The sequence below is a fragment of the Fulmarus glacialis genome, unplaced genomic scaffold (assembly GCF_000690835.1).
Source record: "Fulmarus glacialis isolate BGI_N327 unplaced genomic scaffold, ASM69083v1 scaffold4944, whole genome shotgun sequence".
NCBI lineage: Eukaryota > Metazoa > Chordata > Aves > Procellariiformes > Procellariidae > Fulmarus > Fulmarus glacialis.
The window spans coordinates 16,443-44,244 of record NW_009209821.1 but is presented as its reverse complement, the minus strand read 5'-3'; the positions used below and the strand labels follow the sequence as shown (position 1 = coordinate 44,244).

Below are 27,802 nucleotides of genomic sequence, written 5' to 3'. Positions count from 1 at the left end.
CCGGGGCCTATGTGACACTCTTGAAGCCCTGGTACATCTGAACAGCTCAGCACGGTGATATTCCCCAGGATCTCCAACATCCCCTTTTCAACCCTCCGGCACTGCGTGCGTGCGGCATCACCCAGCTCTGGAGCAAGTCTGCTTAATGCCAGCTGGGGATTTCTGCATCGGAGAGGGGACATATCGAAAGCAGTCATTTGTGCTCATTTTTTTCTGGTGACTTATAGTGTCTGTCTGAGCCTCATCTGCAAAGTGTGAAATGCCAGAGTTGTGTGGGAACAGAAACTATGGGGTTCACAAGGTCCAAGGTAGTAGGAGGACTGTAGAAAGAATGATTTTAGACTCTTCTCCTCACTGTCCCATTGCCCTGCATTCTCATCTTCTCCAACTTGTTCTTCATGAATGAGAAGACTGTTTTGTCCCTCAGGTCCTGCCCCTTTTCCCAAGAGCAGTGACATTAAAAACTCATTTCTGGTCTTCATTCCAGGATGGGGTTGCTTGGGAGCAAAAATCAGCTGATGTCCAATGAGAAACACACTTCTGGAAGCAACCCAAAAAACAAGAGTAAACCTCCTCCCGCCCCACACAAGGTAAGCCTACAGTTTTGTGTCCATTTGGGGTCCTACACAGCTCGGTTAGTGTCTGGAGTGATGCAGACAATACTTGTGCGTGCCAGCAGGAACTTGAGTACTTCTATTTCCTAAAATTGGGTCAAAAACTGGGAGATGTTGTTCAAAGGGCAGATTCTTAATATGGGGTGAACTGTTTAATCAACCCTTTCTTGCTCTAGGTTTTTTCTCTGTCAAAAAGGATGCCATTTTCTCTTGGGGGATATGTTATGGCCATGAATTGTCTGAGTGGGCTAGGGATGGTGGTGCTCTGAAAGGCTATGTCATGTTGAGCCTGGCAAAATTATTTGCGTGGGCTGGACTGGAGAGCAGGGCAGCGGCCAGGGAGAGAAGGTGCAAGAGGCCACCATCTCTTAGACACAAGTCCTCTGAGCTGATCCCCATATCTCTTAGAGGGGGCTGCTGCCCTCAGCACTCTGCAACCCAAGCTGATGTTGCTGACTTGCAAACGGTGGCAAGATGGGTCAGATTCAGGCTAAGATTCAAAGCTGCAAACCGCAACGGAAACTTTACCATCAAGGAGGACAACAGGTTCACTAAAGAGGGTCTACAACTAATCTGTGTTGGGCTGGGCTGAGAATCAGGAATGCTGAGTATGTGCTGCTTCCTTTGAATTCATACGGCCTCTGCTCGCATGGACACTGATCAGTAAGACACTGGGTCAGGATTTAGGAGACCTCAAATGACAAACTCCTTGTTTAAACTTTGGAATACACGTTATCTATCTGTCTGTTGCTGTACAGAGGGCATGAAGCTGTTTTCTCTTTTCTTGCGCTTGTCAGCACTGCATCCAGCAGCCAGCACAAGTGAAACTCTAGGTGCAACTGTCGTGTGGAAACCATCTCAGGTCTTGAGCTCTGAGAGGGGGGAGGTATTGCCTATCATTGCTTTTGATGACAGGTGGAGATGTTTTTTGCTCCTTTCATTTCATTTCTGAGTTCTCCCATGGTTATGAAGTCCAGTTTTCATGACAGCAAATGTCAGATTGACCAATAGGATGTTCTTTTCCTAAATTTCCTTCTCTCCAGCTCACTGGAGAGGAGCTATTATCAGTGTAAATACAGTACCATCAATCACCTTCTGACACTCATTTTTTTTGCCATGGGCATTAAGCTCTCACATGTCAGGGGAAGTCCATATTTCTTTCAGTTAAATTAGAAAGGGCAGCGGGTGAGCAGCTCTCCCACCCCACACTGCTGCTAAGTAGGAGTCAAAGGGTGGTGCGGACAGAAAGCACTAAATGTTTTTAATTCAGCATCTGTAATTCACTCTTTTTGCCCGTGTATAAAAATACCTGGCAGTGGTCAAATACCAACATTGGTCACTAGGTACTGTACCTTGGGCTGATCACAGGATTGGCGTTTGAAGTTGGGTAGAGGCCAACAGAGCCTACCTGGATATTTCCACAGTATTAAACTCTTAGCCCACAAAACAGGGTGGTTGCATCCCAGCTGAGGATCTATGGTCAACTGGCCACTCTCAGGGTCTGGGCCAAACCAAGCTAAGGACCATGTCAACGTTTTAAAAGTGTGCCTAGATGAGTTGCAGTACCTTGCTGCTGTTTGATTTGCTAATACAGTCACTGCCTCCATTTTTTGAACATGTCCCGGAGCAAAGGATAGTCCATGAGCCTTGGGACAATTATAGCAAAGAATATCCCGGGTTTTCTGCTTCAAATAATATTGCAATTGTCATTTCTCAATGGGACCATTCATGTCTCATCCCCCATTGATCTGAAATCTGGCATCAGTGAATAAGAGTTAGATAGACCAGGGTCTAAATGAGTAGGTAGCAGATTTACGCTTTTATTCAGAGGGGAGCCAAGGATTATTCAAGCTGACTGCCGAGACAGCTATGAACACATCATGGCAAAATGTGCTAAAGCCATCACGACACATACGGAGCCAGATGCAGGGGCTGTTGACTGACTACAGTGGGCTCCAGATCAGACTCCCACTCATCTGTGAAGCTGAGAGCAGGTCTTCCTGCAAACACAGCAAAGTAATAAACATCTTCTTTTTTCTTTCTATTTCTACCAAAGGGCAGACAATTTATCAACATCCCTCATCTAAACCAAGCCTCTGTACAAGGTAAGACTCTTAGCTCAAGTTTTCTTCACCTTCCCGTGGGGTTTTGCAAGGTGGTGGTCCCCCAACAGCAAGTCTTGAGAACAACCCGTCATGTTGCAGGCGTGCGGTTTCTGTATCTTTAGCATTGCCAGGCGGGGAGTTTATCAGTGTGTTTTGGAAGATTCAGTTTACATCACTAACTGTTTGTAGCTGCCAGTTTCCCCTGCTCATCAAAGAAATTAAGAGGGAAAAGCACTCCTTCTTCATTGATTGGGATCTGAGACATCGACTGCATGAGATTTCTCTGTCTGCTGCCCTGTCTGCAGTGTGACAACTTGTGGATGCTATATCCAGCCAGTTGAAAATTTCAGAGGAAATAGCAGGCATCAGAGAGCCCAGAGAGACTACAAAGAGAGCGAGAAGAAAGAAAAGAGTGTAAAATAAGGATGTACAGAGCCCCTACTTGGAGACTGTTTGTTGGCTTCATCCACCTCTGCAATTATCTGTCACAGATAATGATTGCCTTTTAGCAGGAAGCCCTCTGCTACCTCTGCCCAGCCTCCGACAGCAACTTGTATATATTTCTGTCAAAGAAGTTTTGCAGATTAAGGACAGAGAGAGAGAGAGAATTAGAAGAGGGCAAAAAATAGAGGAAGCTTGGAAGAAAGCAGTTAGCAACACATAAAAGTTCCTCAAGTGGGCGAAAGTGTAGGATTAGGGAAGACAGGGCATGAGGAAAGGAAAAAGTGGGGTGACAGATAAATAGGATGGGTGGAACAGCAGACCTAGGTCTTCTTAGGTCTTATGGATGATAATGGAGGGTCTCTGCCATGGGGCAGACAGAGGGACTCCTGCAACATCAAAATCGATGTTTTTAATGGAGATCAAATTTGTGGGAGGTGTAGCTCTTCAACCATGTGAATCGGGGTGTGTTTCCATGGAAGTACCATTTTTCCAGAAACCATGTTTTCTTTTGCAAAGTTGTTTTCATGACACATTTCCAAGTGGCCGTGCTCTTCTACCTCCATGACGGAGCAGACACTGCCAGTTTTTCACGGGGTTTTTATCAACCTTCTCACTGTGGTGAGAAGCACAACAGAAGTTATCTTCAGGGAGGTGGCTTTTACTTCTGCTTCATGCCAGAAGGCAGAAGTGGAAAGATGCTAAAAAATGCATTAAGTACCATGTTAGCCATTTTCAGCTCTCAAAAATATTTTGGTTTATTAGGTTCAGTTCCAGTTTTGGAGGAATATTCACAGTGACAGTCTGGGGAACTTCTTATTTTTTTCTACCAGTGCCTGAGTTTCCAGAAATGATGCTATGTTTGACTCTCTCCTGTGTGGCAAAATGTGTTGATAGGATCCATGCAAGATATTGGAGATATCTGAAAGAGTCTCGTGAAAGAAGGCAACTCAAGTGAATTGATAGAGGAAGCACAAAATCCAGACAATTCAATCATATTTAAAAATCAAAGAGCTGAATTATATCCTGTGGGAACACTTCAGGTTCAATCAGGCAAAATTATTGACTACGGAAATGTGGCATGTTAATGTAAAATCAAAATATTTTTCTTTCTTTTTTTTTAATTATTTTTTTACATTCCTTGCATTTTGATTTTTTAAATTTTTTTTCCGATCTTGGTGTTGTGCAACCTGTTTCACAGTTTCCAGCTTTCTCACTGCTGCCTCAGAAATAATTTTTTTTTTTTTTTTAATGGTTAACAAAAGCCTAACTCCTCCTGACATTATTTAGCTTAATGGAAGTAACACAAAGGCAGGCAAGGAGTATATACCTCTGGATTCGACTGCCAATCCACTTCTCACTTGGGGCGGGTTCTTCCATCGTGTGAATCTCTCATTCATTTTACCGTCGTTCCCTAAGCACTCATCATATCTTTAAGGTTGGCTCTATATCTCTATAGGGTCAAAACTTACCTTTAATTCTGTACGTCTAAAATTCCTGGTACAGCGAAGTCTTGGCCCATGATGGTGGTTCCCAAACACAACAGCTCCATTGCTACAGCTGCTGCTATTCCCTTGCATTGAATAGATAAGACATAGCAGATAGGTAGAATAACCCCTGCCCTTGCCCTGCCAGCTGCTCACAGCTGGATTTAAGTGGTGGAGAGAGCTGGTTGTTTGGGTGTTTGTCCTCAGGCATTATAACAACTGCGCCTGCACAAAGAATCGGTCTCTCTGCAAGGCCGTTTCTTCTGATTGAGGAACTGCAACTTCTTACAGCTCTTCTCACTTGCTTTTGGCTAACTATAGTATGAATAGGACTGATTTTCAGGGGTAGGGACTAAGCATGCTCTGGAAATTGAGGTCTTTTGAGGCATCTCAAGATTAGCATCAAAGCCCTTAATGGTTTTTGTTGTTGTTCCCTGAATATGGATTTGAGTTTGAAAGGAATGCTGTCAGAAATGTGCTTTTGAGCTTATTTGGAAATAGGAGGGGTTGTTTCTACCAAAAAGGCTGACTTTTCAATAAGAAATTAAAACTTCTCCTCAAAAATGGGCATTGCCAATCAAAAGTAAGAGGGGGAAGGAAGATTAGAGGGAATTGCCCAAAGTGCTCAGATTTCCTAATAAAGAAGTTATGAGTTTGGGTCTGGTATTTTATGAGGAAAGCAGAAATTATCTGCAAAAACATTCACTGTGTCAAAACACACGGCAGAAAGGTATTTGGCAGAAAGCACTCTCGCAGTGCAAGCCTGGATGTCCCAGGAGACATCTCCCATGCTGTCACATCTGGGCTTGCTGACCAGCTGGGAGATGCAACAGTCCCAGCCCACAGCCTTCTGCAGCTCCACCAATGGGATCTAATGATGTTCCTCTTGGTGACAGCAGCGACGAGGACAGAGTGCCACCAGCAGCTGCGTTTTGAAGGCATGCTTTTCTAGCACACGTTTACCTTGGTGAACCAGCCCATGCCATGCTGAAATGGAAAGCTGGACCCATTTTCAGCAGCAATAACTCATAGTTCAGTGCACCCAACAGATGTGCTACGAGTTGTCATCCTAGCATGGCTCTAAACCAATTCATGGTCCTCTGGGGGACCCTGGCACAGTCTCAGCCTGGCTCCGTAGCCGTGGGATGGTTGCAAATACCTTCCATTCATGGCGGGGCAACGGTGGGAAGACTGGTTGAATCATTTCTATTAAGCCATCAAACTGGCACCCAGCCTATGCAAACTGAGCTGGTATCTGACTTTCCTGACAGCAACCCTGAGCCAAGATATATTTGGCTCGCAATCAAAGGCTCCGGGCTGCTAGCATTATCTGCAAAGCAGTCACTCCTAGCAGCCCCAATGGCTTCTCTGCTGTAGAGTCACTCATGACCTAACTTGATCAAATAGACCAAGAAAGTATTATCGACTCTGTTTCTCAGTGGGGTGATGCGGAGAAGGGAAGAGTCACTTTCATCATGAAACAACAAGTCTTGCTGGCTTCAGCAGAGAGAGATTTTCTTCTGGCTCACTTAAGTGTGCAGCGTTTCTCAACACGTATGTTGAGAAGGGGATAAGAGGTGATCATAATGTTTTTTTGGCATATAAAACCTTTTTGTCCTTGCTGTATTTGCTCTTTTTCTTTCTCCCTCTTGCTCCTTTTTGGTTTTGGTTTTGTTTATTTGCACTTATGTCAGTTGCTTCAAGATCAAAACTACATTTTTCATTTTATTTTCTGGAGTACACAGCCACTCTGTGCTTGAAGATGGTTACACATTTGCTTCTATTTTTCAAAGCGAAAGTGCGACCACTGCATTATTTTATGTCCAAAAGGAGCAGGATGGTGCATGTGGATGAACACATTCGTTGTGGACACCTTGCAGTAGGCACATTCCCAAAAACCTTTCATGTCAGAGAAAGCTGCGTGATAACCACTTTCTCGAGGAGGCAACAAGAGTTTGGGTGCATTGCTAATGCCAAACTCTTTGAGATCCCTCAAGGAGAAGCCCCCAACTGTGCAAGCTATTTTAAGACTTCAAAGCCTTCTCCCTTGTGACCGATCATCCTTTTCCCCATTTGTAGAAGAGAGTGAGGCTCTGCTGAAACCTCTCATGATCTCCAAGTTCCTCTTCGCAAGCCTGAAGGGATCTGCTCAGGGCTTTGGGTTACAAAGCTACATTTCCTCCCACGCTGACCCTTTCTCCTGCCTCCTCTCCAATAAATTGCCAGCAGAGCAGCAGCCAGGCCTTGCACAGACACAAAACCCAAGTTGCCCCAGAGACACGTTATCTTGCGATGACAAAGGACCAGTCTGGCTCTCTTGCTGGTGGCATTATTTGAAAAGGTCACGCAGAGACTGTGGCTTGACAGTCTGTTTTGAAAAATGCTATTTATAGACCGTCCATCGCTCTCAGTGCATTAATTAGGCCGTGTACAAGTGAGAACCTTTCTAAAGCAAACGGTCTTCTTTTTCTTTTTCTTTTTCTTTTTCTTTTTCTTTTTCTTTTTCTTTTTCTTTTTCTTTTTCTTTTTCTTTTTCTTTTTCTTTTTCTTTTTCTTTTTCTTTTTCTTTTTCTTTTTCTTTTTCTTTTTCTTTTTCTTTTTCTTTTTCTTTTTCTTTTTCTTTTTCTTTTTCTTTTTCTTTTTCTTTTTCTTTTTCTTTTTCTTTTTCTTTTTCTTTTTCTTTTTCTTTTTCTTTTTCTTTTTCTTTTTCTTTTTCTTTTTCTTCTTTTTTCTTTTTCTTTTTCTTTCTTCTTTTTTTCTTTTTCTTTTCTTTTTCTTTTTTTCTTCTTTTTCTTCTTCCTTTTTCTTCTTCTTTTCCTTTTCCTTTTTCTTTTTCCTTTTCTTTTTCGCCATTGTGTTTTTATTTGATTTTTGTGTTTGTGTGCATGTGCTGATCCTCTGTAAAGTTTGACCTGCCCCAAAATAGCTGCTCATTTCTGCTTCGGTAGCTGCGAGCCTGCAGAGCACATGTGAACGGTTGCACAACCCCTCCGAGAGCAGCACCAGCATGCAAACATAGCGATTGAGCTCCAGCCCGCAGAGATCTGCCCCGGGGTGGGTTAGCAGCCTCACAGCACACGTACCAGGCAGCAGCTTTGCCATGCACAGCACGGCTCGCATGCACCAGAGCGCGAAAATTCATTTTGCCATGCCAAAAATTTAGGCCTAACCAACGTGGCTGGAGTAAAAGCAACGTGTTAGGGTAGGGGATGAGGACTCAGACCCCCTCACAGCCTTGGTCCAGGTGTGTTGCAAGCGAAATGGGAGACAGAGAGCATCAGTTTTGTGGTTTAGAGCATCTAAAGTGCACCAGGGCCAGGGAGGGGGAAGGGAATCCTGGAGCCTCCACCGCTCCCCTGGGAATTTCAGCTGAGCAGAGCAGCTGGATGCTATAGAGGTGCTGGGTCGAAAGTGGCAGCGTGACTTAAACGTGGTGGCACATCTGCAAGGAACAGTGCATAAAAGAGATGGCAAGATACAGGCTGAGTCGAGAGCATCCGGAGGGAGAGTTAAATCCTAGCAATGGGCTCGAATAACAGAAACTGGGATGACTTTACACCTTTTTCAATCAAGAAAACCTCATCTTTTTGAGTCAAATCCCAGAGCCACCCTGGGAAATGTTGCTACAGCAGTTTTCATTTACCGCCGTGTAAAACTGAGGCCAAACACTGACAGGTTATTTATGACCCTTCTTATTCCACACAAACCCTTTTTTCTTGTTGACACACTGGGTTTTGTGGATAGGGGGGTCTGGAGTGCTATAAAAACACGTACACAGGAAACACTTTGGTGAATCAGTGTTAGTCCCCGAGCAGAGGTTGTGGTTGGCAGGAAAGCTGGGTTGGTGGAAAGCTTGGTTTTTGGGGGACGAGGGGGTTGACAGCCCCTGTATGTGGGGGGGTGAAACGCCTCGCTGTACACGTGGGTGTGCATCACCCCCCCCGGCAGGGAAACAGCTGGATTCAATGGTGCTGCTTCTTTTTTCAGAGAACTTGGTTGTGATTGCACTGTATGATTTTCCTGCCTCAAGTGACCGCGACCTGCAGCTGGTCAAGGGGGAGAAACTCCAAATCCTCTCCAAGTAAGTGACTTGCTGCCAGAGGGAGGTTCAAAGATGAGCATGGTGAGGCTGGAAAAGGGGTGACCTTGGGGTCAGACACCAATCTGCAGCTTACTAGAGCTGAGCCTGTGCCTTAGCTTTGCTCCAGAGTGTGAGTCTGGGTACCCTCTTCCCTCTGCAAGGTGGAGAAGGTGACACTTCCATGCTTTCCTTGGGTTACAGGTACTTTGGGGTCAGGTGGTGTCCCTGCCTAGATACTACTGGGACCTCCTTCACTGCCGGTGTGCGTGGGCGCAGAAGTAGCATAAATAACAACAATAACCTAGCTCCTGTTTTATATTTTGTGCTGATCGTGCTTTTGCAAAGGATGTGGGTTGGGTGTAGTCAGAGGAAAGGACAGAATTGAGCCAGAGAGGCATGTGGTTTCATTTCACCACCTTCTCAAACTCACGAGAGAAGAGGCTGACAGTCCATCTGCCCAGTCCATAACAGGGCAGAGGTGGGGTTGGGTCCCCCGGTCATTTGGCCTTGTAGGGCTGCTCCATCCTTGACCTCTCTATGAGGTGGTCTCCAGAGGTGACATTTCTCACCCAGATGCCATGGGCTGGGTCCCATGGGGCAGGGGAGATTGCTGGGTGAGGATGGCTTTTGGTCACAGCTGGTGGGTGAGTCAGTGGTGGGAGAGCAAAGCAGTGGGGTGTTTGGCAGACAAAGGAAGGAGCAGAAAGGAGGAGCCCCGATGTCCCTATGCAAGAGGCAAAATAAACCCACAGTGACCCAGATTTCCCTTCTCTCACTTGGGGCGCGTAGCAGAGGTCTGGGTCTGTGGTCACCCTGCACTTCCTCTGCATTCATGGAAAGAGACTGTCACCTCCATGAGTCCCTGAGAGACCAACAACCTTCAATGTGGTGGTGGTTCTAGGAAATCAAGAGGGACCTGTAGAGTGGATTAAGGAATGCTGGTCTATCTGCAGTGCTCAAAACCCCCAGAAACCATACTGTCCCCCTGGCCTTAGCCTGTCATGAAACCTCATGGGCACTCATGTTTTTCCTCCTGCTTGCTTTGCAGCGAGGGGGACTGGTGGCTGGCAAAATCCCTCAGCAGCGGGAGGAAAGGCTACATCCCCAGTAACTTTGTCGCACAAGTGGACAGTTTGGAAGAGGAAAAGTAAGTGCGAGTACTTACGATTAGTGAACACTGGTGCAGGGCTTTCCTTTCCAAAAGAGCTCAGTCTCTCAACAAGCTACAGGAACAGCTTTACTTGATGGCAGGAAGACGTCATTGCTGGGCTGGATGGCAAGAGGTCTTTCATCATCCCCAACAACACTGCCCAAATGTTCAGGAGAAGTTTTAAGCACCATGTGGGTGCAAAGCCGGGAGGATGAGGTTGCTATGGGGAAAGTGGCAAAGACTCCTGATTCCACCCACCGTGGAAAACAAGGATTTGCGGGAAAGAACATAAAGGTTATGTTTGCACTGGTAAATTAGCAGTGCCAGGGACCATCCTCTGGCTCCACTGGGCCAGTCCACCCATGCATAGTGTTAAACCTTCTCAATCTCTAAGAGGGTGTCCGTATGTAAACTGGGACTGGGGATCACTCAGGAAGGGTGCATTGATCCTGGCCTCAGATGTGCCAGGGACCACTGGCACAATAATTTAAGAGGGCAGACACTGAGTGCCAGCGCCCAGACCCACAGCCTGGCACTGTTTGCTTCATTAGCACAGATGCAGCCTTCGTGTTTGGCTCCCTGCAAAGAAGATAGTAAGAAAGACTGAGCCAAAAGGGTTTATTATGCCTATAATACAAGCAGCAGAAAAAATTGTTTCTATGACTTATTCTCCTCTATGGCATTCAGCTATAAATGATCGGCCCTGCTTGCAGTCTCCTCTTGGAGGGACCCAACCATCACTGAATTCAGCAAATATTTAACAGCGCACAGAGATGTGGTTGGGACATAAATGCTCTTTGTATCCAAATGGATACGTTTAAATGGCTATGGGCACCCTATGCTCAGCCTCCAGCCCACGTACCTTCTTTATAGACAGCCTGCCTGGGCACTGCTCTGGGCTCACTCACTTGCCAGGTGAGCCGTGGGTCCCTGCGTGCCTCAGAGTCTGTGCTCCGACCGAGCCTGCACCTCTCTCGTGTACGGGGTGCTGCACATACCATCTACTCTCTGCTCTGGCTGAATTGCTAGGCTGTGAAACAAGCCCAAAGTGACCGAAATCTGGTCTTAATCTACTGAAAACAGTCTATTACTGGCACTTTCCAGCAGATAAAAACCTATTTGCTGATAAAAACAACCCTCAATTTCAGAATTTAATGGTAAAAAAAAAAAAGAACTAACTGGAAAGAATTTGCTTTTTTTAGAGCTTTTCTTTTTGAAACAATGTTTTTGCCTTTTCTGTCTCCCAGGTGGTATTTTAAAACTCTGAGCAGAAAAGATGCTGAACGGCTGCTGTTGTCTTCTGGTAACAAAGTCGGCTCTTTCCTTGTCCGGGAGAGTGAAACCAGCAAAGGTGAGATACACAGAGCAAGGATAACTCCTTGTTATTGCCATGGCTTGGAAAAACTTTCAGACCTGAGCTGGAATGTTCAGCCGTGTCAGTGTTTCTTGGATCTAGCTAGGCAAAACAGCACTTGCTAGGCTCAGGGGGGCTGTAGAAGTGAGCTGGGGATATGGAGGGCAAAGATTTGCTCATGATGCTACTCATACATGTAGTTCAGGCTGTGGTAAGGGTGGCTCTTGTCACCATAGTTTGTGGTAGAGACGCAGGAACACAGATGAGCAGAAAAGACTTTCCAAAACAATATGTAGGGGGGTTCTTTTCCTTTTCTCCCTGAGGAAATTTTATTCTTTTGGCAAATGGAGATTCTTTTATGCACTCTTGAAAAAGCATTTCTCCTGCTTGCAGCAGAAATTCGCAGAATTTTGGAAAAAGTCTTTTGGTGAAACATTTTCCCAGAGGAAACGTGTTTTTCCTGATAGTCTGTGGCAGGGAGAATTGATGCAAACCAGGACTTTTGGAAGGGGACTGACTGGGGCAGGAAAGGTGGACTTCATCCACTTTCCTTCCCTGTGAACGTGACTGGCTTTTGAAGACGTGAGGATGGAAATGAGGATGGAAAGGGCAAAGCATTGTGGTCACTTCTCTCGGGCGGTGGATATAGCTATTAACTATAACACTTAACTGTGTAATTGCAACTTCTTTGTTCTGTGCTGTTAACTTGTAGGCAGTCTGGAAGTTAGTTTAGGTTGTAGCATGGGATTTTTCATATTATTTCTTTCCTACTTTTCTCTCCTTGCACTCTCTGGGCCAGCAGGTGGGTTTACAGCATGGAGGAAATGATGCTCATGGTGGTCCCATGGTTCTGCTCTGAACCAGCTCCTTACAGTAGTTCAGGAGAGTACTTCAGTCTTGATGTGCTTTGGTTTCTTTCCTGTGAAATGGATATAGTCTTTCCTTACCACATGGGAAAAGGTGGCTTGTACCTTCCTAATCACAGAATCATAGAATCATAGAATCATTAAGGTTGGAAAAGACCTCTAAGATCATCAGGTCCAACCGTCAACCCAACACCACCATGCCCACTAAACCATGTCCCTAAGCGCCTCATCTACATGTCTTTTAAATACCTCCAGGGATGGTGACTCCACCACTTCCCTGGGCAGCCTGTTCCAAGGCCTGACCACTCTTTCAGTGAAGAAGTTTTTCCTAATGTCCAGTCTAAACCTCCCCTGGCACAACTTGAGGCCATTTGCTCTCGTCCTATCGCCGGTTACTTGGGAGAAGAGACCAACCCCATAGATCAGTAGAGACTTGGAGCATCCATCTGAAGTAATATGGGACCTTTTTTTCCTTGACTTGCTTCCCAAATGCTTCTACAAAGCCCTGGCCAAACTATAAGAGTGGGAACAGATAGACTGGATCCTCCATTTTACAACTAGTTTTTGTCTACGGTAGCATCTCCTTCTTTCTTTCTTGTCTCTGTTTTCCCCCATTCACATGGGAGGTCTCCAAGGCACTGTCTGTCCCTTCCTCCATGGTTACATCCTTACCAGTAAATTAAATAGTGCCAGAGCCTGGATGCGACAGCCGGGTCATCCAGAGTCCCTGTGCAGGTTTTGTCCTGGTGTCAACAAGGCACCATTCCCAACAGTCAATTTGAGTGCAGTCACCCTGTTTTGGAGGCTGAGAGAGTTTCATGGTGTGGATGTGACCCTGGCACGGTGTAGTTTACCCACAGATGTAGTCTGAGTCCTGGCTGTGTTGCAGACCTGGCCATTCCAGCCACCTCCAACAGCAGGATTTGACAAATAGAGTCAAACTGGAGTGCTGGTCTTGAACTGGTGTGATATCTAGTGTGCTAAGTGAGGCAACAAGATGCTCATCTTCCTGTAGCCCTCTCCCTCCAGCCATCAGGCGGGTGTGCTGTGTTAGCATCACAGCAGCCTACTTCACTTTTCCCCCTGCCCCATGCCTGGGCTCACCTCCACATGTCCCTGCTGAGCTGGTGCCAAGTAGGAGGGCCGCTTTCCATGCGGATTTGCAATTTTCAGAATTTTTAGGGAACATTCAGGTCAGGAAACGTTGAAGAAACTTGTTTCTAAGCATTTCCCTGTGCAAGTAACTTGTTCTGCTTGTGTATCGGTTTCCCCACTGCCTTTGTGGTGCCTTTGAAATGATAAGGCTTGGACTAGTCACCACATGCTGCTCTTCTGTTTATCCCCTTCCCACTCTCCCCTTTGTTTGCTGGGATATTTGGGTAGCTGGCATGATGTGCATTGCACCCAGGAAGGGTAGGGAGCAACACATGTGCCGTGCACAAGCCCAGCAGACACTTGTGCACTGTATCTGAAGGGCTACGAAAGGGTGAGGCCCTCTGTCCACACATGATCCTAGTCTTTGTGGCATCTCTAGATGCCACACGTGGATGGGATCAGACCTTTCCCTATACTTGCTCAGGACAATTGTCCCCTGCTTCTGCCAGCCATGGTCTGCAAACACAGGATGAAACCATTCCTTGCAATTCTCTGGAGTGTGGTTGGGTCTAGGTCGCATGAGGCTTGGACAGAGCTGGTGGAGTGCTGAGATTCAAGGAAAAATAACCAGGCTAGACCCAGTCTTTAATGCCCTGTCTCTAAGTCTGGTTAGAAACAGACTCAGCTGGAGGTGTGTGATATTCTGCATTAGCAGATGTGGGGTGTTCCACTCCATAAAAATCCCGTGTTAGTCCCAAATGGTCAGAGATCAGCTTCTGCTCTGAAATGTGTCTCTCACCTGTGCCTTTTCTGATATTTAGTATTCTGTCTCAAAATATGGCTGTTATTCCTTCAAACACCCCATTCTTCTCTGAATCATCCTATGCGTTCAGCTTCTACCTGAATACCCTGTACTTTAGACTGCCTGAATGGCCATAGTGACAACATCTATCTTAACCACAGCTTCCTCCTCTCTAAACAGAAGGGGAAAGGAGAAAGCCCCACATCTCCAAATGTGCCGTGAAGCTGAGTTCGCTCAAGTACCCTGTGACCCACCACGAGATGTCCAGAGCAATGCCATGGAATTAACCCTGCCCTTCGAACCCCACAGCTTCTTCCTATTTTCTTCCTCCACAACGTATATTTTCATTCACTTTGTACATCATCAGCAACATTTGACCTTCTGGGCCGAGCATTGAGTCAAGCTAAGGGCAGTGGCCCCCTTAGCTGCAAGCACTGGAGGGTGGTTGTCTCACATTGGGTTGTCTCAGCCACAGCAGGATGCATTCTGCACCCTGCCTAAGAGTAGCACCTATTCACAGCCCATCCTAAGCAGTGTCTCATTTTGCTTATGATTAAAGATACTGAAGATCTGCAAACCTGGGGGCTTCACTTTCAGCCAACATTTTGCAGAGGCCATGAAAGGCACATTCAGCATCCCGGGAAGATGGGTCCTTGTCAGGACAGTGTGGGAAGCAGACCAGCAGTGAAATCATCGGCGGAGAGCTAGCCTTGCCGAAGCTGCTGGAAATAAACAAATCTTCCCCCAAAGTAATAATCATTCTGAAACCTGCGGGAACGCAGTCGCACAGCTGTGCCGAGTCACGAACTCTTGGCTCGCAGCAAGACTGCTGTGTCTGTGCTCCCGGCAGGAGGGACCTCGCAGAGCTCAGCTGCCGTATCCAGCTGAGCTCCTGGGTTTCCCGTCGGGAAGGAGTCGAGAGCCCGATGAGACCTGTAGGAACAGGAGATGCCACACGTGCAACGTGAAAGTGGGGCTCAGTCTGAGACGCAGGCGTCAAAATGTAGGTATCGCACGTTGCCTGAGCTCCTGCTGTAGCCACTGGGCCTTGATTTGGTTGCCAAACCCTGAACTTCTTGGAGTCATCTCCAGGTGCTCCACTAGAAGGTATGGTTTTGCACCATATCTGCCAAGCCCATGCAGATGTCCCAGAGCATCTGGGTACCAGACACCCATGTTTAGGTGACTGAGTCAGCCCTAGGTATGATGTGAAGTTGAATCCCACCCTTTACATCTTCTGTTGCTCTTTCCCATACAAAACTTGCCGCACTTTGAACCGAAAGGACCTGAGAGCCCTTGTTGGGATGGTTTGGGGATCCCAGACCCAGAACAGGAGGTTCTGACACCTGGAGCTGCCCAGGGCAAGATTTGGTTGTGCTCACACTGCTCTGAGTGTCGAGTGCAGGCGTGGACCTCTGCCTGTCAGCCCAGCTCTGTGCCGGGATGCGATGCGGGACTGCAGGACGGGCGAATGTCCCTTGTGGCTGAGGAGCAGGAATTCCTTTCAGCCACCCTGGCTATCATTGGGGAAGATTAGGAGCCCTGCCGTCTGTCCGGCCCCACTTAACATTTTGCATTTGCTGCTGTCACTGGGAGAAGAGAGAATCGAAGCTTTTCAGCCCTGGTGCTTTGCCTTTACACTGCAGCTCCCAAGGGAACAGTAATCGGCCACGGTGAATGGCAGGGAAAGCTCTACCACACTCACTCCAGCAAACTAAACTCTGACTTGGGGTGAAACACAGTCATTAGCCCTAATGACAGGATAAGTATTAACGTTGGCAGTAGGCAGCTGATAGATTGGCCTGGAGCATGCCCGGAGCCCCTGCATGCTGCGTGTCACTGGTTTGAAAGATGCAGGAGGGTTTAAAGGGTCAGCGGGGTCTGGAGAAGAGGTCCTGCAGGAGAGCAGGCCTTTTGGGTGCAACCACACTAACAAACAGATCTGGTCTCCTCTTCTCTGCTGACTCTCGGCTCCCAGGCACCCACTTGCACACATGTAAGTCGTTAATTCCCGCGCTCCCTTCTGCAGTGCTGTCTGTCGTCAGTACAGCTGGGTTCACACCGCGTTTGGCTCCTTCCTCTAGCAGGCCTTGCGTTGTAAAAATCCCACCCGTACCCTACGCCACGTCCCAGGCATGCAAAGCACCCTCTTGGACTTGTGCCGTATAAGCCCAACGCTGATGGGCTGCAGCCTGGCCTGCACATTATTTCAACCTCTTTGAAATTAAAATAACATCATCGTCCTCAACAACAATGATAGAAGTTAATAATAATAATAATGATGATGGTGATGATGATGGTGGTGATGATGATGATTATTATTGCAACTTAGGGCCACATAGGTACCACAGAGGAGCCAAAGGAGGTCTGGGGCCAAGCGCTAGGGAGTGTGAATGTGACTAATCCGCTCCAGGAGGACTTGTGCCGAGCACTGCGAACACAAGTCATACCAACACCTCTCTACACCCACCAGGGACCAAAGATCACTCCCTGGGAAAGACACCCTTAGCTGTGTAGTGACCTTCAGTCACGGAGACATAGGCCGCAAAACTGAGCCATTCCTTTGCCCTTCCCTGGAGTTTTTTGTTGCCCTGTTGAAGATGCTGCAGGGCTGCTTCTCAGAGGTTCATCTGCAGGAGTGATAGAGCCGAAAGGGCTTCTCAGGTCTGCCTTCTGCCTGACACTCATGGTGAAGGAGAGTTTCAGAAGAGCAATCTCTGTTGAGAAAGGGCCCACCGTGCTGAGACTGTGTGCTTCCAGCCTTGAGGTTCCTGGCTCTGCATTTAAACCAGCAGGTCTTCCATGACGTGGTATGCCACTATATCTCATAGTCTGGTCTCTGCAGAAAGGGAGTCTCCCCAAAACGACTGCTAGCACTAGGAAAAATTTTAGACTCTCCCAAATCCTGCTTGTAAAGATTTATAATCTCTGCAACAGAGCAAATATCCACAGAGGTGGTTTTCTTTTGTTTTAAAATGCGATCAGAACAGGGAATAGTTTCCAGCCACAATGTAGGGAACTGCTGGTGCTGCGGTGGAGAAACACCAGCCAGTGAGCGTTGTATGTTAGTAAACCTTCCCCTCGCGGGGAGGATTAGGGTTTCAGAGTCACTGTGGAAGGCCCCACTTCTGCTTATGATCCTACATGACAGAAACGTACTTTCTAATATATATAGCCTTGCCTTTTCAGACATTAAAAAAAGCAACCTATCAACCCGAGTGACGTATTAGACTTTTCACAGCCCAGCAGGGTTGTAACAACTTACTCCGGAAATATGATCCAGACAAAGGGAAAAAAAAAAACCATTGCTAAGCTGTATTGAAATTTACACTGACATGGGCTGGAAGTTGCTGCTCTGTAGCAACATCTAGTGATGTTTTTGTGTGCAAAAAAACCCCTCCGTGGTTTAAATTATAAACCAATTATAAGGAGAGAATAGTAGGTTGGAGCGGTAGATCTTTGAGTAGCTCCCTTGAGGTCAAAAGGCACCTGAATTTAGATGTGAATCTAGATTTGGTTTAGCCACAGCCACAAGTTTATGGCTGAACATGACAATTCTCCCGAACCCCCCCTCTGTACCTCCTTCTGTACCTCCCAGCTGAACCACTGACCTTGGCACAAGGGTTATAGGGGATAACAGGGACATGGGGACCTTGGATAATGCTGAAAAGGAACACATATCTCTTGACCTTCTCTCTCCCACTATCCGAAGTTCTGGCTATGTTGGCAGGGTGGTTTGGCTCCTTGTCAGTCCTGTGTTTGTACAAACTGGTGAGACCGCAGTCACTGTCCAGACGAGATGGTGGGGTTGAGAGAGCTCAGATGAGCTCAGATGAGAGACGTGGATCTGTGGGAAGACCATCATGACCTAAGGAGCGTCTGATTGCTCTGCCTGGAGATGTGCTATTGATTGCCATATTGCTTCCTTGGAGCTGTTGGCCATGGCATAGGCAGGTCTTAACCAAGCCTCAACAGGCCCAGTTAAGCTCTGATGAACTTTTATCCTCTCCACTTGCCTTGGAGAGAGAGAAGTTTGTAGCTTTGCAGTCTGGTGGGACTTGCCCTAAGAAGGCATCAGCAAGGGCTGGGAGAGGTGTCTGCAGCTGCAGGCAGGCAAGGAAAGAGGACATAGTTGGTCCCTGTCAGGTCCTACTTGTCCTCACAGTTCCCTCTTCTGCTCATTCTCCAGGTGCCTATTCCTTGTCCGTGAGAGACAGCAACTCTTCTCACGGGGACATCATCAAACACTACAGGATCCGCTCCTTAGATGGCGGGGGGTATTACATCTCCCCCAGGATGACTTTCTGCAGCCTGCCAGAGCTAATCCATCATTACAGCCGTAAGTTGTTTGCCTTCCCCAATGGGTTTGTCTCCTAGCAGAAGGTGGGCATGTGGACAGAGGGAGGACAGGCTTGCTAGCCACCACCATCACTCCATCCACTCTCATGGGCAAGGTGTGCTTCTCCAAGCAGAACTTGGGCACCCACGTCCTATCTTTCATCCTAGGGCATTGCGAGGGTGAGCTCTGCCCACAGCCCTATAACCAGGGAGTGTCTCCCATCAGGAAAGGAAAGAGGTGGATGCTGAAGGGATATACAGGAGAGATGCTTGGGAAGCAGGGTTTGGACTTGCTGGGCAGGAGAGTTTGTTCCTTTATGGCTCCCTTTGAGTTTTTTCCTTTCATTGAGTCCATTCTGGGGGACTCGATCACTGTGGCTGAAACATTTGTGTGGTTGTGGACTTTTTGGTGGCATGTATAGACAGAGGAGGAGGTTAGCTCTGCCATCCCATTGAACTGTCCTGTGCTTTGTCCTCAAACAGAGAAAGGGGATGGCCTGTGCCAGCAACTCACAGCTCCCTGCATATCCCTGGTTCCCCAGAGACCCTGGGCACAGGACGAATGGGAGATCCCACGGGAGTCTCTGAAGCTTGTGAAGAAACTTGGCAGTGGGCAGTTTGGAGAAGTGTGGATGGGTAAGTATAATTCCCCCCATTCCAGGAAAAAAATACATAAACAAAGGAGATGGAAATCCTTATTTCCCTAAGACAGGACTAGTCTGGGTGGGAGGATCCTAAAGTATAAACACATATTTATGGGGACACCCGCAGCAGTAGATGCCATACTCCTGGAAGGGCCAGACAGATTGTGTTTGCACAGATCAGTGGTTGAGCGTGGGTTTCATAGGCTAGATACATGCAAGAAGTGTTGAAGTAACTATATACTCATCTCCTGAGACATGCTCTCCTTCTTTCTGGGAATCCTGGGCATGGTTGTAGGATCTAAGTTACACGCAGCAGGGTACCTGGGTGACACTATCCCACTTTTTCTGCTTCCCTGTTCCACTTTATAACCCAGATCTGAATCCCTTACGCCTTCCTGCCCACTGCTAATCAGTGGGAGAGGAAATGGGGTGAGCTCAGCTTCCTTTGCTGTCCTCTTTGTGGTTGCCTGTTGCCTTGGCAATTGAGATTGTGGACAGGATCAGAGAGAGTCGACGTCCTAACTGCAGAGTCCTGGCTTTCTTGGTGGTGTTTGGATTATTTGAGAATCCAGCTGGTGGGAGGCCCCAGGGGTTTCATCCAGAAAGAGTCTTGCCAGGCAAGAGGAGGGAGGATGGGCTCATCGCAGGGATGTCCACCATCCAGAGCAGGGATGATCCCTGACGAAGCCACATGGACTGACAGTTCTGCCGTGTCTCTCCCTTCTCCTCTCATACCTGCTGGTTGCTCAGAGCCCACTGGCACTGAGATTTCCCATTCTTTTCTCACTGGGAGATTGAAAATTGTTACTGTGGTTTTCTGCTCCCTGATCCACAAGCTCTTCTGTTCCTTATTGCACTGCCTGATAGAGCCCGTAGAGAGGCCAAAATTCCTCAAGGCATCGTTATCTCTCTGCAGGCTACTACAAGAACAACATCAAGGTGGCTGTGAAGACCATGAAGGAGGGCAGCATGGATCCTGATGCTTTCTTGGCAGAGGCAAACTTGATGAAGAGGCTCCAGCATAACAAACTGGTCCGGCTATATGCAGTAGTCACGAAGCAGCCAATCTATATTGTGACAGAGTATATGGCCAACGGTAAAGAGCCTCATGGAGTTTTTTATTGGGTTTCTGCAAAATTAGGTCAACGAGCTAGCTGGTACCCTTATCATAAGGGGGGTGGGGAGGAGGGCATTGTACGAAATCTGTAAGCAGAAGGACTAAGTGATCCACAAGTTTGTTTCTAGTACTGGAATGGAATTCCTGGGCAATGAAATCCTGCATCTTGTGGTCTCATATTTCATAAGCTGCTTCACAAGATGGTGATGCTCCATTTGAAGAGTATTTAAAGTTCTCATCTCCACTGTTCCTACTGGAAGTTTGTTTCAGATTTTTACTCCCCTGATGGTGAAATTGTCCTTTCTTTTGCCCCTCTTGTCGATAAGGCTTCGAGTGAAGAATGCCCAGCAGTTTGCAAAAGGTCTGTGCAAAATAGAGGGGGGAAATGGGCTGCGTTTGGGAACTTTCCTAATGGAAGATGCTCCAGCAGACACCCACTGTGGTTCCTCAGATTTTCTCTAGGATGCAGGCAGATTTGTTGCATATATTCAGAGAAACACCAGGGAAAGAAAATGCATAGGCTTATTCAGAAGAGTGACAGCAGTCTCTCCTCGTTTGCAGGGTGTTTGCTGGATTACTTGAAGACAGAAGAAGGAAGCCAACTGAATCTCCCAAAACTCATTGATATGTCTGCTCAGGTTAGCGAACAGCCTCTGGGAAACAGACTCAAGACTCAATGATTTGTTATTGCCTCAGTGAAATTCTTGCAAGTCTGAAATCTGTCAGAACGTAGATTTCACGGAGAAAAACAGCACCTCCTGGTGTGCTCTCTTAGGGTTCCTCTCTCAGCCCTCTTGTGGTGGTGTCCATGTCGGCTCAGCAACGCTCTGCTGTCCTTAGGACACCTCTGGGGAACTTAGTGCAGTGCTAGAGAACTAGGGTTTGTTTTTTTGGTTTTTGGGTTTGTTTTGTTTTGTTTTGTTTTTCTGGCTTGCTGAGCAGGAAATAAGTTTGTTTCTTTTTTTACCAAAAGGAAGAAAAAGCTCAGCAGAGAGATTTTTAATTGTGGGGACACGCTGGCTTTCAACAGTTCTTCCCTTCTGATGATTAGGCATAAAGGATGTTCTGACCCTCAAATACGGGCATATCGCTCCTTATGAGAACAAACATTTGCCTTTGTAGGGTTGTTTCCTTCTAAGCATCCCCAGGCTGTAAATATTAGTAATTGCAGCTGCACCGTAACATTTTAGTCCGGAACTGCATCTAAAACTCAAAGAGGTCAAAGCTAGGGAAACCGCAACCGGAGTGGCAGCATCTTGGCAACAAGTTGTACATCAATGATGATATTGGCAAAATCACTCCACTTTGGTCCTAGCCAGCTGTTGACAGAGTTTGGCTCACCCAGAGCAGAGCTAGGCTAATTTTGGAAATATTGGAAAAAAGCCATGAAGCGTCAGTGCAACGGCTGAATACAGTTATTTTGATGTGGAGGTCTGGGATTTACCCATAAGATCACTTGCCGTCTCTGGGTCAAAGTGAGCTTGAGCAAACAATGTGTGAAGGCTGGCCACTTGGTTCTAGCCATCATACAGAGTTATTTTATAATGTATTAAAAACTGGAGAATCTTAATACTTGAGCAAATATTATATGATAGCAAAAGATTTTCCTTCTTGTTTTAACCGGGATGAAAATATTTAAATACTTTAAAGAAGTGTCCCCATCTGTCATTTTTATTTTGCACTGAACATGTTTCAGTCCCTTCCCTCTTCACTGCTGATAAATCTTCTGTATCTGCAGCTTTATCTTTGCGTCTGTGAGAGGTTACGGATCCAACTGCAGCCTCCCTGTTTAGTATCTTTCCCTTAATTTCTTCCTTCTTTCCCTCCTTCTCTCTTTACCTCCCCACTTCCCTCCCTCCCTTTTTCATTCTTTCATTTCTTCTCTTGAAAGGTACAGCCTGTGGTTTGTTTTAAATTCCTGATGATAAGCAGAATGGTCCTAATTTATCCATATTAAAGAGCTCTTGGGTTTGACGGGAGCATTACCCCAAAAATTGGCTTGATGCATTTCTATGCAAGAGGAAAGTGCTGTAGCCAGAGCAATCTGCACTCAGCTATAGTCACAGGAGTGACCCAGAGCAAAGCTGCTGGCCCATGTTATACCCAGCTTTGAGGCAGGGACAGCAGAAGCTACGAGTACTCATGCATTTATTTAACATAATATTATACCTTGCAATGAGAACGTGGAATAACAAAGCATTTCCAGGCAGGTGTGTGGAAGCATCTGGGGAGAGGTCAGTGATCTTGTCTGTCCCAGGCACAAGGGTGGTAGAGGTCTGACAACACACTGGCTGCAGAAACCCCTGGGAGAAACCTGTCCCAGGGCAATCTCGTGCACCCAGACCTCCCCTTCGAGTTCAGGGTCAAAGTCTTGAATATGATCACGTGAGCTGGCCAGAAGCCCACTCACTACAATGGTCAAATAGTCCCCACAGTGGGCACCATCACTGGGGTTGAGCAATTACACGTGGATGTCACCTCTCCATGGGCACCTGGAGGCACTCACCTGTCCTGCACACCCGTCTCGCACCCCTCCACGCTCTTTGCAGCATCCTCCACCGTGCACCACTTCCAGGACCAGGATAGTTAAATGCAGACCAAACCCACACACCCCAGCAATGTAATACCCCACACAAGCCACCCACAGCACGTGGGGTAAGAAGGATTTTGCCCATCCCTCAAGACATGGGCGTCAATCGGAAGGACAGCTTTCATCGCTCGCCCTCCCACACCGGCACCATCTCCTCAGGGCAGGGATTCAAACATTCACTGGGTAGCTCCGGGAGGAGGAAAAAGGCAGTCTCTCAAGCTATTTTGCAATCTGTTCATCTGCGGTGTCAGGATGACATCACAGCCCAACAGGCACCCAACCTTCTGAGCGCGATTTTGGATCCAATAGCATCCGTCGGAGTTAAAATTAGAAATCTCTGGGCTGATGCACTTGATCCTGTGGTCAGTCTCACATGCTCAAAAGCACGCTGGGCTGGAACGGGGCCATCGCCGGGTACTATCTCATTAACATCAGGACAGGAAATTACATCAATTCTTCCATTTTCCACTGCAGCAAACAGCACTTGCGCTGAAGGGCTGTTGACACAGGTTAGAAATGCAGCATTGGAAAGTATGTGTTAGTATCCTGTTTAAAACCACATGTAAGTCGAGATGCTGATGTGAATCTCTATGGAGTGGAAAATTGCTCTGCCCTCACCCACAAGCGCATAAAAGCTTTAATGGGTGCTAACCATTATTAGCAGGGGTTGCGTGCATTCACTCACCCTCCTGATAAATGCCTGACCCAAATCTGAGACTCGACTGATAGAGCAACTTTGCAATCTCTTTTTTTCTGTATCTCCCAGCATCCAGCAATAAAAGATTGCTGCCGTCATTTACAGGGGCTCGTCACACACCAGGCACCTCTCCAGGGCTGCTCCTTGCTCCAAGGAGCTAAACAATGAAAGATGATCTTGGGAGCAAGAACCTCCCAAAGTAAAGTTTGGAGGTGGTTGAAGTCATGTGCCCAGGACAAGGGATTTGTCCAGGGATATACTCTCTATCCCAGTCATATTTATATGGATATCCAGGTCTTCTGCTCTATTGCATCCTGTAGGCATCAGAGGGGAACTGTATTGTGTCCTGGGTCCTAGACTGGATCCAGCACAGGGAAAGAAAACACCAATCTCAGTTTTATTGCAGAGGGATCGCCAGGGGTCTCCTCCCCACCCCAAAGCAGACCAGTGAGGGAGAACAGAAGAGGTTGCTGAAGAGCATCTAGTTGTCCTCCTAGTTCTGGACTTTGCTACTGTGGCTGAGGGATGGATGAGCTCTTTGAGGGCTTTTTTCTTCTTTTAATTCACATATTTAATACGGAGTGTTTGTGATTCAAATCCCAACTAGAGGGTAGAGTCTTGTGGCAGAAGCTGGGAATCCAGTGATGTGGCTTCAGGTTTGCTTTAACTTTCTGTATCTCGTTACAGCTGTAACTTCTGAGCAAAACAGAGAGTGATGCTTCTATTCTGCTTGATTTGGCTGCTTAAAGCTTTTGGAGGCTGGGTGCATGCTGGTAGAGCTGCACATATGCATGTGTACATGGGCAATATCTATTTATCTATGTATGCATCTGTCTACCTGATTGTCTATCTGTCTGTTGACCTATTGTCCATCCATCCATCCATGGAGCAACCCTATATGCATGCTGTGCTTTTGAAAAGGTGGCTAGCAGGCTAGCTTGTTGTGGGGAGGCGACTCATGAAGATGGACTTTTCCTCCTCTCCTAGGTGGCGGAGGGGATGGCGTACATCGAGCGAATGAACTCCATCCACCGTGACTTGAGAGCCGCCAACATCCTCGTCTCAGAGACACTCTGCTGCAAAATTGCTGATTTTGGCCTGGCCAGGATCATCGAGAACGAATACTTGGCACAAGAAGGTGGGTGTCGTTCCCAGCATTGCCTCACCAACACATTTCCCTTATCTCTAATCCTCCTGCCATGCAGACGTGCCAAGATATGGGATGTTCAAGGGCTGGGCTGGGACCAGGCATGGGGCACCACTGCCAAGGGCATGAGACCAGAGCCCCCGTCACTGCCCTTGTCAGCACCCAGGCAGCGGGCAGAGCAAGCAAGAGAGCCAAAAATGGGGTCCCAGGAGAGGAAGCAGCGCTTGGGGACAATAAAGAGTAAGTGAGGTTTGCAGAGGGAAATGGGAAAAAAGGATTTTGGCACTGTTTCAGGTTGCGTTACTGGAGAAATTTGACCTCTAGTAATGAAACCTGCTGCCTGTGCCTCCGTGTTCACAGTGAGTCAGTCTGAAGGGAAGGAAATAGCAGCTAACTCAGTCACTGCACACTGCGGGACTGCAGAGGGGAGCTGGAGCCATGAATCTGGACCTAACGGCAGTTTCCCGATGTCCCAGGCAAACCAAGCCCAGATCAGATCAAGAGGGATATCTTACAAAACATGGGAGAGGGTTTGCAGCTTGGCAGGTGTTTGTCACGGGAACAGAGTACGTTGAGCATCTAAACCAAACCAACCAAATAAAAAAGGCATACAAAACCCAGTATTTCCCATGTTAATGTGAAATCTCCTCATGACTCCACCTGCAAAGCCAAGCCCCTTGCTGGGACTGAGTATCTGAACTGGTGGTGGACAGGACAGCACGGCCACGAGAGGTGACAACAGGTTTGGTTGGTGCAGAGGTCCATCTACAGCCATTTGACAGCAGGGTTGGGTCAAATTCCTCTGGGGGCAGCTTTTTCTCTGTACTGACCTCGGACTCTGAGATCGTATCATTCAGATTGCAAAGAGACTTTATAGAGCACCAGGGAAACAAGCAGACATGATTGAAATAAAACAATTAAGTCTGATGTAAGTGGCACTTACCAGGAGATTTTCAAATTTTGGACATCTGTCCACCTCTAGGGTTGGGATGAAACTAAAATTCCCCATAAAAAATACTCTGGGGAAAGGAAATTAAATAGATTTTTTTTTTCTTGTAAGATAGGAAACTTTTCTTTCAATTTGCTGTTCCCAAAATACTTCATGATACAAATTATGCCCATTTCAACATGTAAAATTATTTTAAAATAGTAAAAGTTCTCAAATGTAATTTGTGAAATGTCATGAAGGGGTACTATGAGATTGCTGCAAGTTTTTAAGGCAGTTTTTATCCATAAGAGAAGTTTTGGTGAAGTCAGTATGATTCTGTTAACATACCCCAAGGAGCTACACTTCCAGTGGAAAACATTTCCTATCAGCATTTTTCCAGCTAGCTTTAATCTGAAATAACAACTGCCCCTCTATCTACTTTGAACAATTTTCACTTCATAGACTGCATTTCCGAGCCTCGTCAGTCTACTTGTCAGAAGTACGATATGCAAGAACAAAGGCACTTGTTTCACACACTGCATTTGGGCTTTCGGTCCCGAAAGGATATATACAAATAAAAATGTGGTTTCCTCTGCAATCTTTAACACATTCAGTTCCTACGTATCAAGGTGTTTGGGGGTTTTTTTTGGCCTTAGCTAAACTGAAATTACAATCTTATGGTCATTGCTGTCCGCAGCGTGCAAAACAAAATCTTGGCTGACAAAATAAAATGGGACTTTTTTGTTTCCAATATACATATGCAGCTTAAAGAACCAAAGAATTTATATTTGCTGTATTGTTTATGCACTTTTGCTAAAAAAAGCCCCCTTCCAGTGAGTTTTTATACAGAATAAAATCGCACTGTTGTTGTCCTCTAATAAAGCTACTCTGGGCATTGGCTTTGAATAGCACAGACACAGAGTTTGGGCTACAGAAACCCACTGGTTCCCCACGGCAGGTTGCTACCTGAAGAGCGATGGGTCTCTCGCGAGAGCTGCTTGATGCCCAAGGGCTGTGGCAGGCACGGCTCGCTCCCAGCATCACGCCCTCGGCGTGCACGGCGCGGGTCCGTGCTACCGTTCTGGGCTCCACTCCTGAGATCCCACGGCTAAACACACACGAGATGCAAAGTTGTTATAAGATTGCAGAGTCCTTTAAATTCATCAGTAAGATAGTTTACCCAGATTTTTTTTAATAAGCGTATTATCACTTATCTAGTGAATTAAGTTTTTTTCAATATTTGGCCTCTGTGTATCGGTATCTATAGATGTTTTTAAGTGTATACATATGAAAAAGTCTTTTAAGACAAAATAGCCTTGATTGCACTGGAAAAAGAACCAAGAAAGGCAAAGAGATGCCAGGTAGAAATGACCTTTTAACGGAAGCAGGAGACAGGCAGCAATTACCTTCCTCTGGCCTTATCTCCATAACTCCACAGTACCATCAACAAGTCCTATCGCAGCCCCGCAGGACCCAGGGCTCAATTTTTGGGGAACTGCTTGCCGGTGCCTGTGGGAGCAGAGGGTGATGATGTATCTCCACGTGCTATTTCCCTTTCGTCTGGACAGGTGCCAAATTCCCAATCAAATGGACAGCACCAGAGGCCATTAACTTTGGAGTTTTCACCATCAAATCTGATGTATGGTCTTTCGGGATCCTCCTGACAGAAATCATAACCTACGGCAGGATCCCTTACCCAGGTACAGCGTGCTGCGAATACGGGATGAGTGTGCGTCGGCTTCAAAGCGTTTATGTTTGGAGACACGTACCCAAGTGTGCACACACTTGCCCAGACACACACCCCTGTTTCTTCATGCTGGGTTTCCTCTCCTAGGCTCCCACAAGCCTCGGTTATACCTGTGCTAGGAAAAACCTATAGAGGGGAGTTGGGGAGGGGGCAGTGGGATGGAGTGGGGAGCACAACCCTGAAGAAGGGATGGTGCTCAGTTATGACCCAGCATCGTGATCCCTCATGCCCCTCCAGCCCTGCCTGGGTGTGAGCTACGGGGAACACTGAGCTTTACCCCCAGGGTGCTGAATAATTCCTGTTGGGCTGTGTTTCCCTCCAGGGATGACCAACCCCGAGGTGATTCGCAACCTGGAGCGGGGCTACCGCATGCCCTGCCCGGACATGTGCCCTGGTGAACTCTACAACATCATCCTGAAATGCTGGCGAAACAAACCTGAGGAGCGCCCGACCTTCGAGTACCTGCAGTCGGTCCTCGAGGACTTTTACACTGCCACGGAGAAGCAGTATGAACCAGAGCCTCAGCAGTAAGCCACGGTCCCACCAGCGCCTGGGGACAGATCTGGAGGAAAGCCACCGTCCTGCACAGCCTGGCGATG

At 47.0% G+C, this 27,802-nt stretch overlaps 1 protein-coding gene across 1 annotated transcript; it reads left to right on the top strand.

Moving 5' to 3' along the window:
* The first annotated feature begins 488 nt into the window (after positions 1 to 488).
* LOC104071003 (tyrosine-protein kinase Blk-like) lies at positions 489 to 27,802 on the top strand. The gene is made up of 12 exons (XM_009576951.1): positions 489 to 590; positions 2,671 to 2,719; positions 8,635 to 8,728; positions 9,777 to 9,875; positions 11,126 to 11,229; positions 18,185 to 18,334; positions 18,817 to 18,969; positions 19,894 to 20,073; positions 20,656 to 20,732; positions 24,369 to 24,519; positions 27,025 to 27,156; positions 27,526 to 27,802. The coding sequence occupies exons 1-12, from the start codon at positions 489 to 491 to the stop codon at positions 27,732 to 27,734; spliced, it is 1,500 nt and encodes a 499-aa protein (XP_009575246.1). The 3' UTR covers positions 27,735 to 27,802.

Coding starts and splice junctions, on each gene's coding strand:
- LOC104071003 (XM_009576951.1), top strand. CDS start 489: ATGGGGTTGCTTGGGAGCAAAAATCAGCTGATGTCCAATGAGAAACAC. Junction 11,230..18,184: donor GGAGAGTGAAACCAGCAAAG/GTGAGATACACA, acceptor CTCATTCTCCAG/GTGCCTATTCCTTGTCCGTG. Junction 27,157..27,525: donor CGGCAGGATCCCTTACCCAG/GTACAGCGTGCT, acceptor GTTTCCCTCCAG/GGATGACCAACCCCGAGGTG.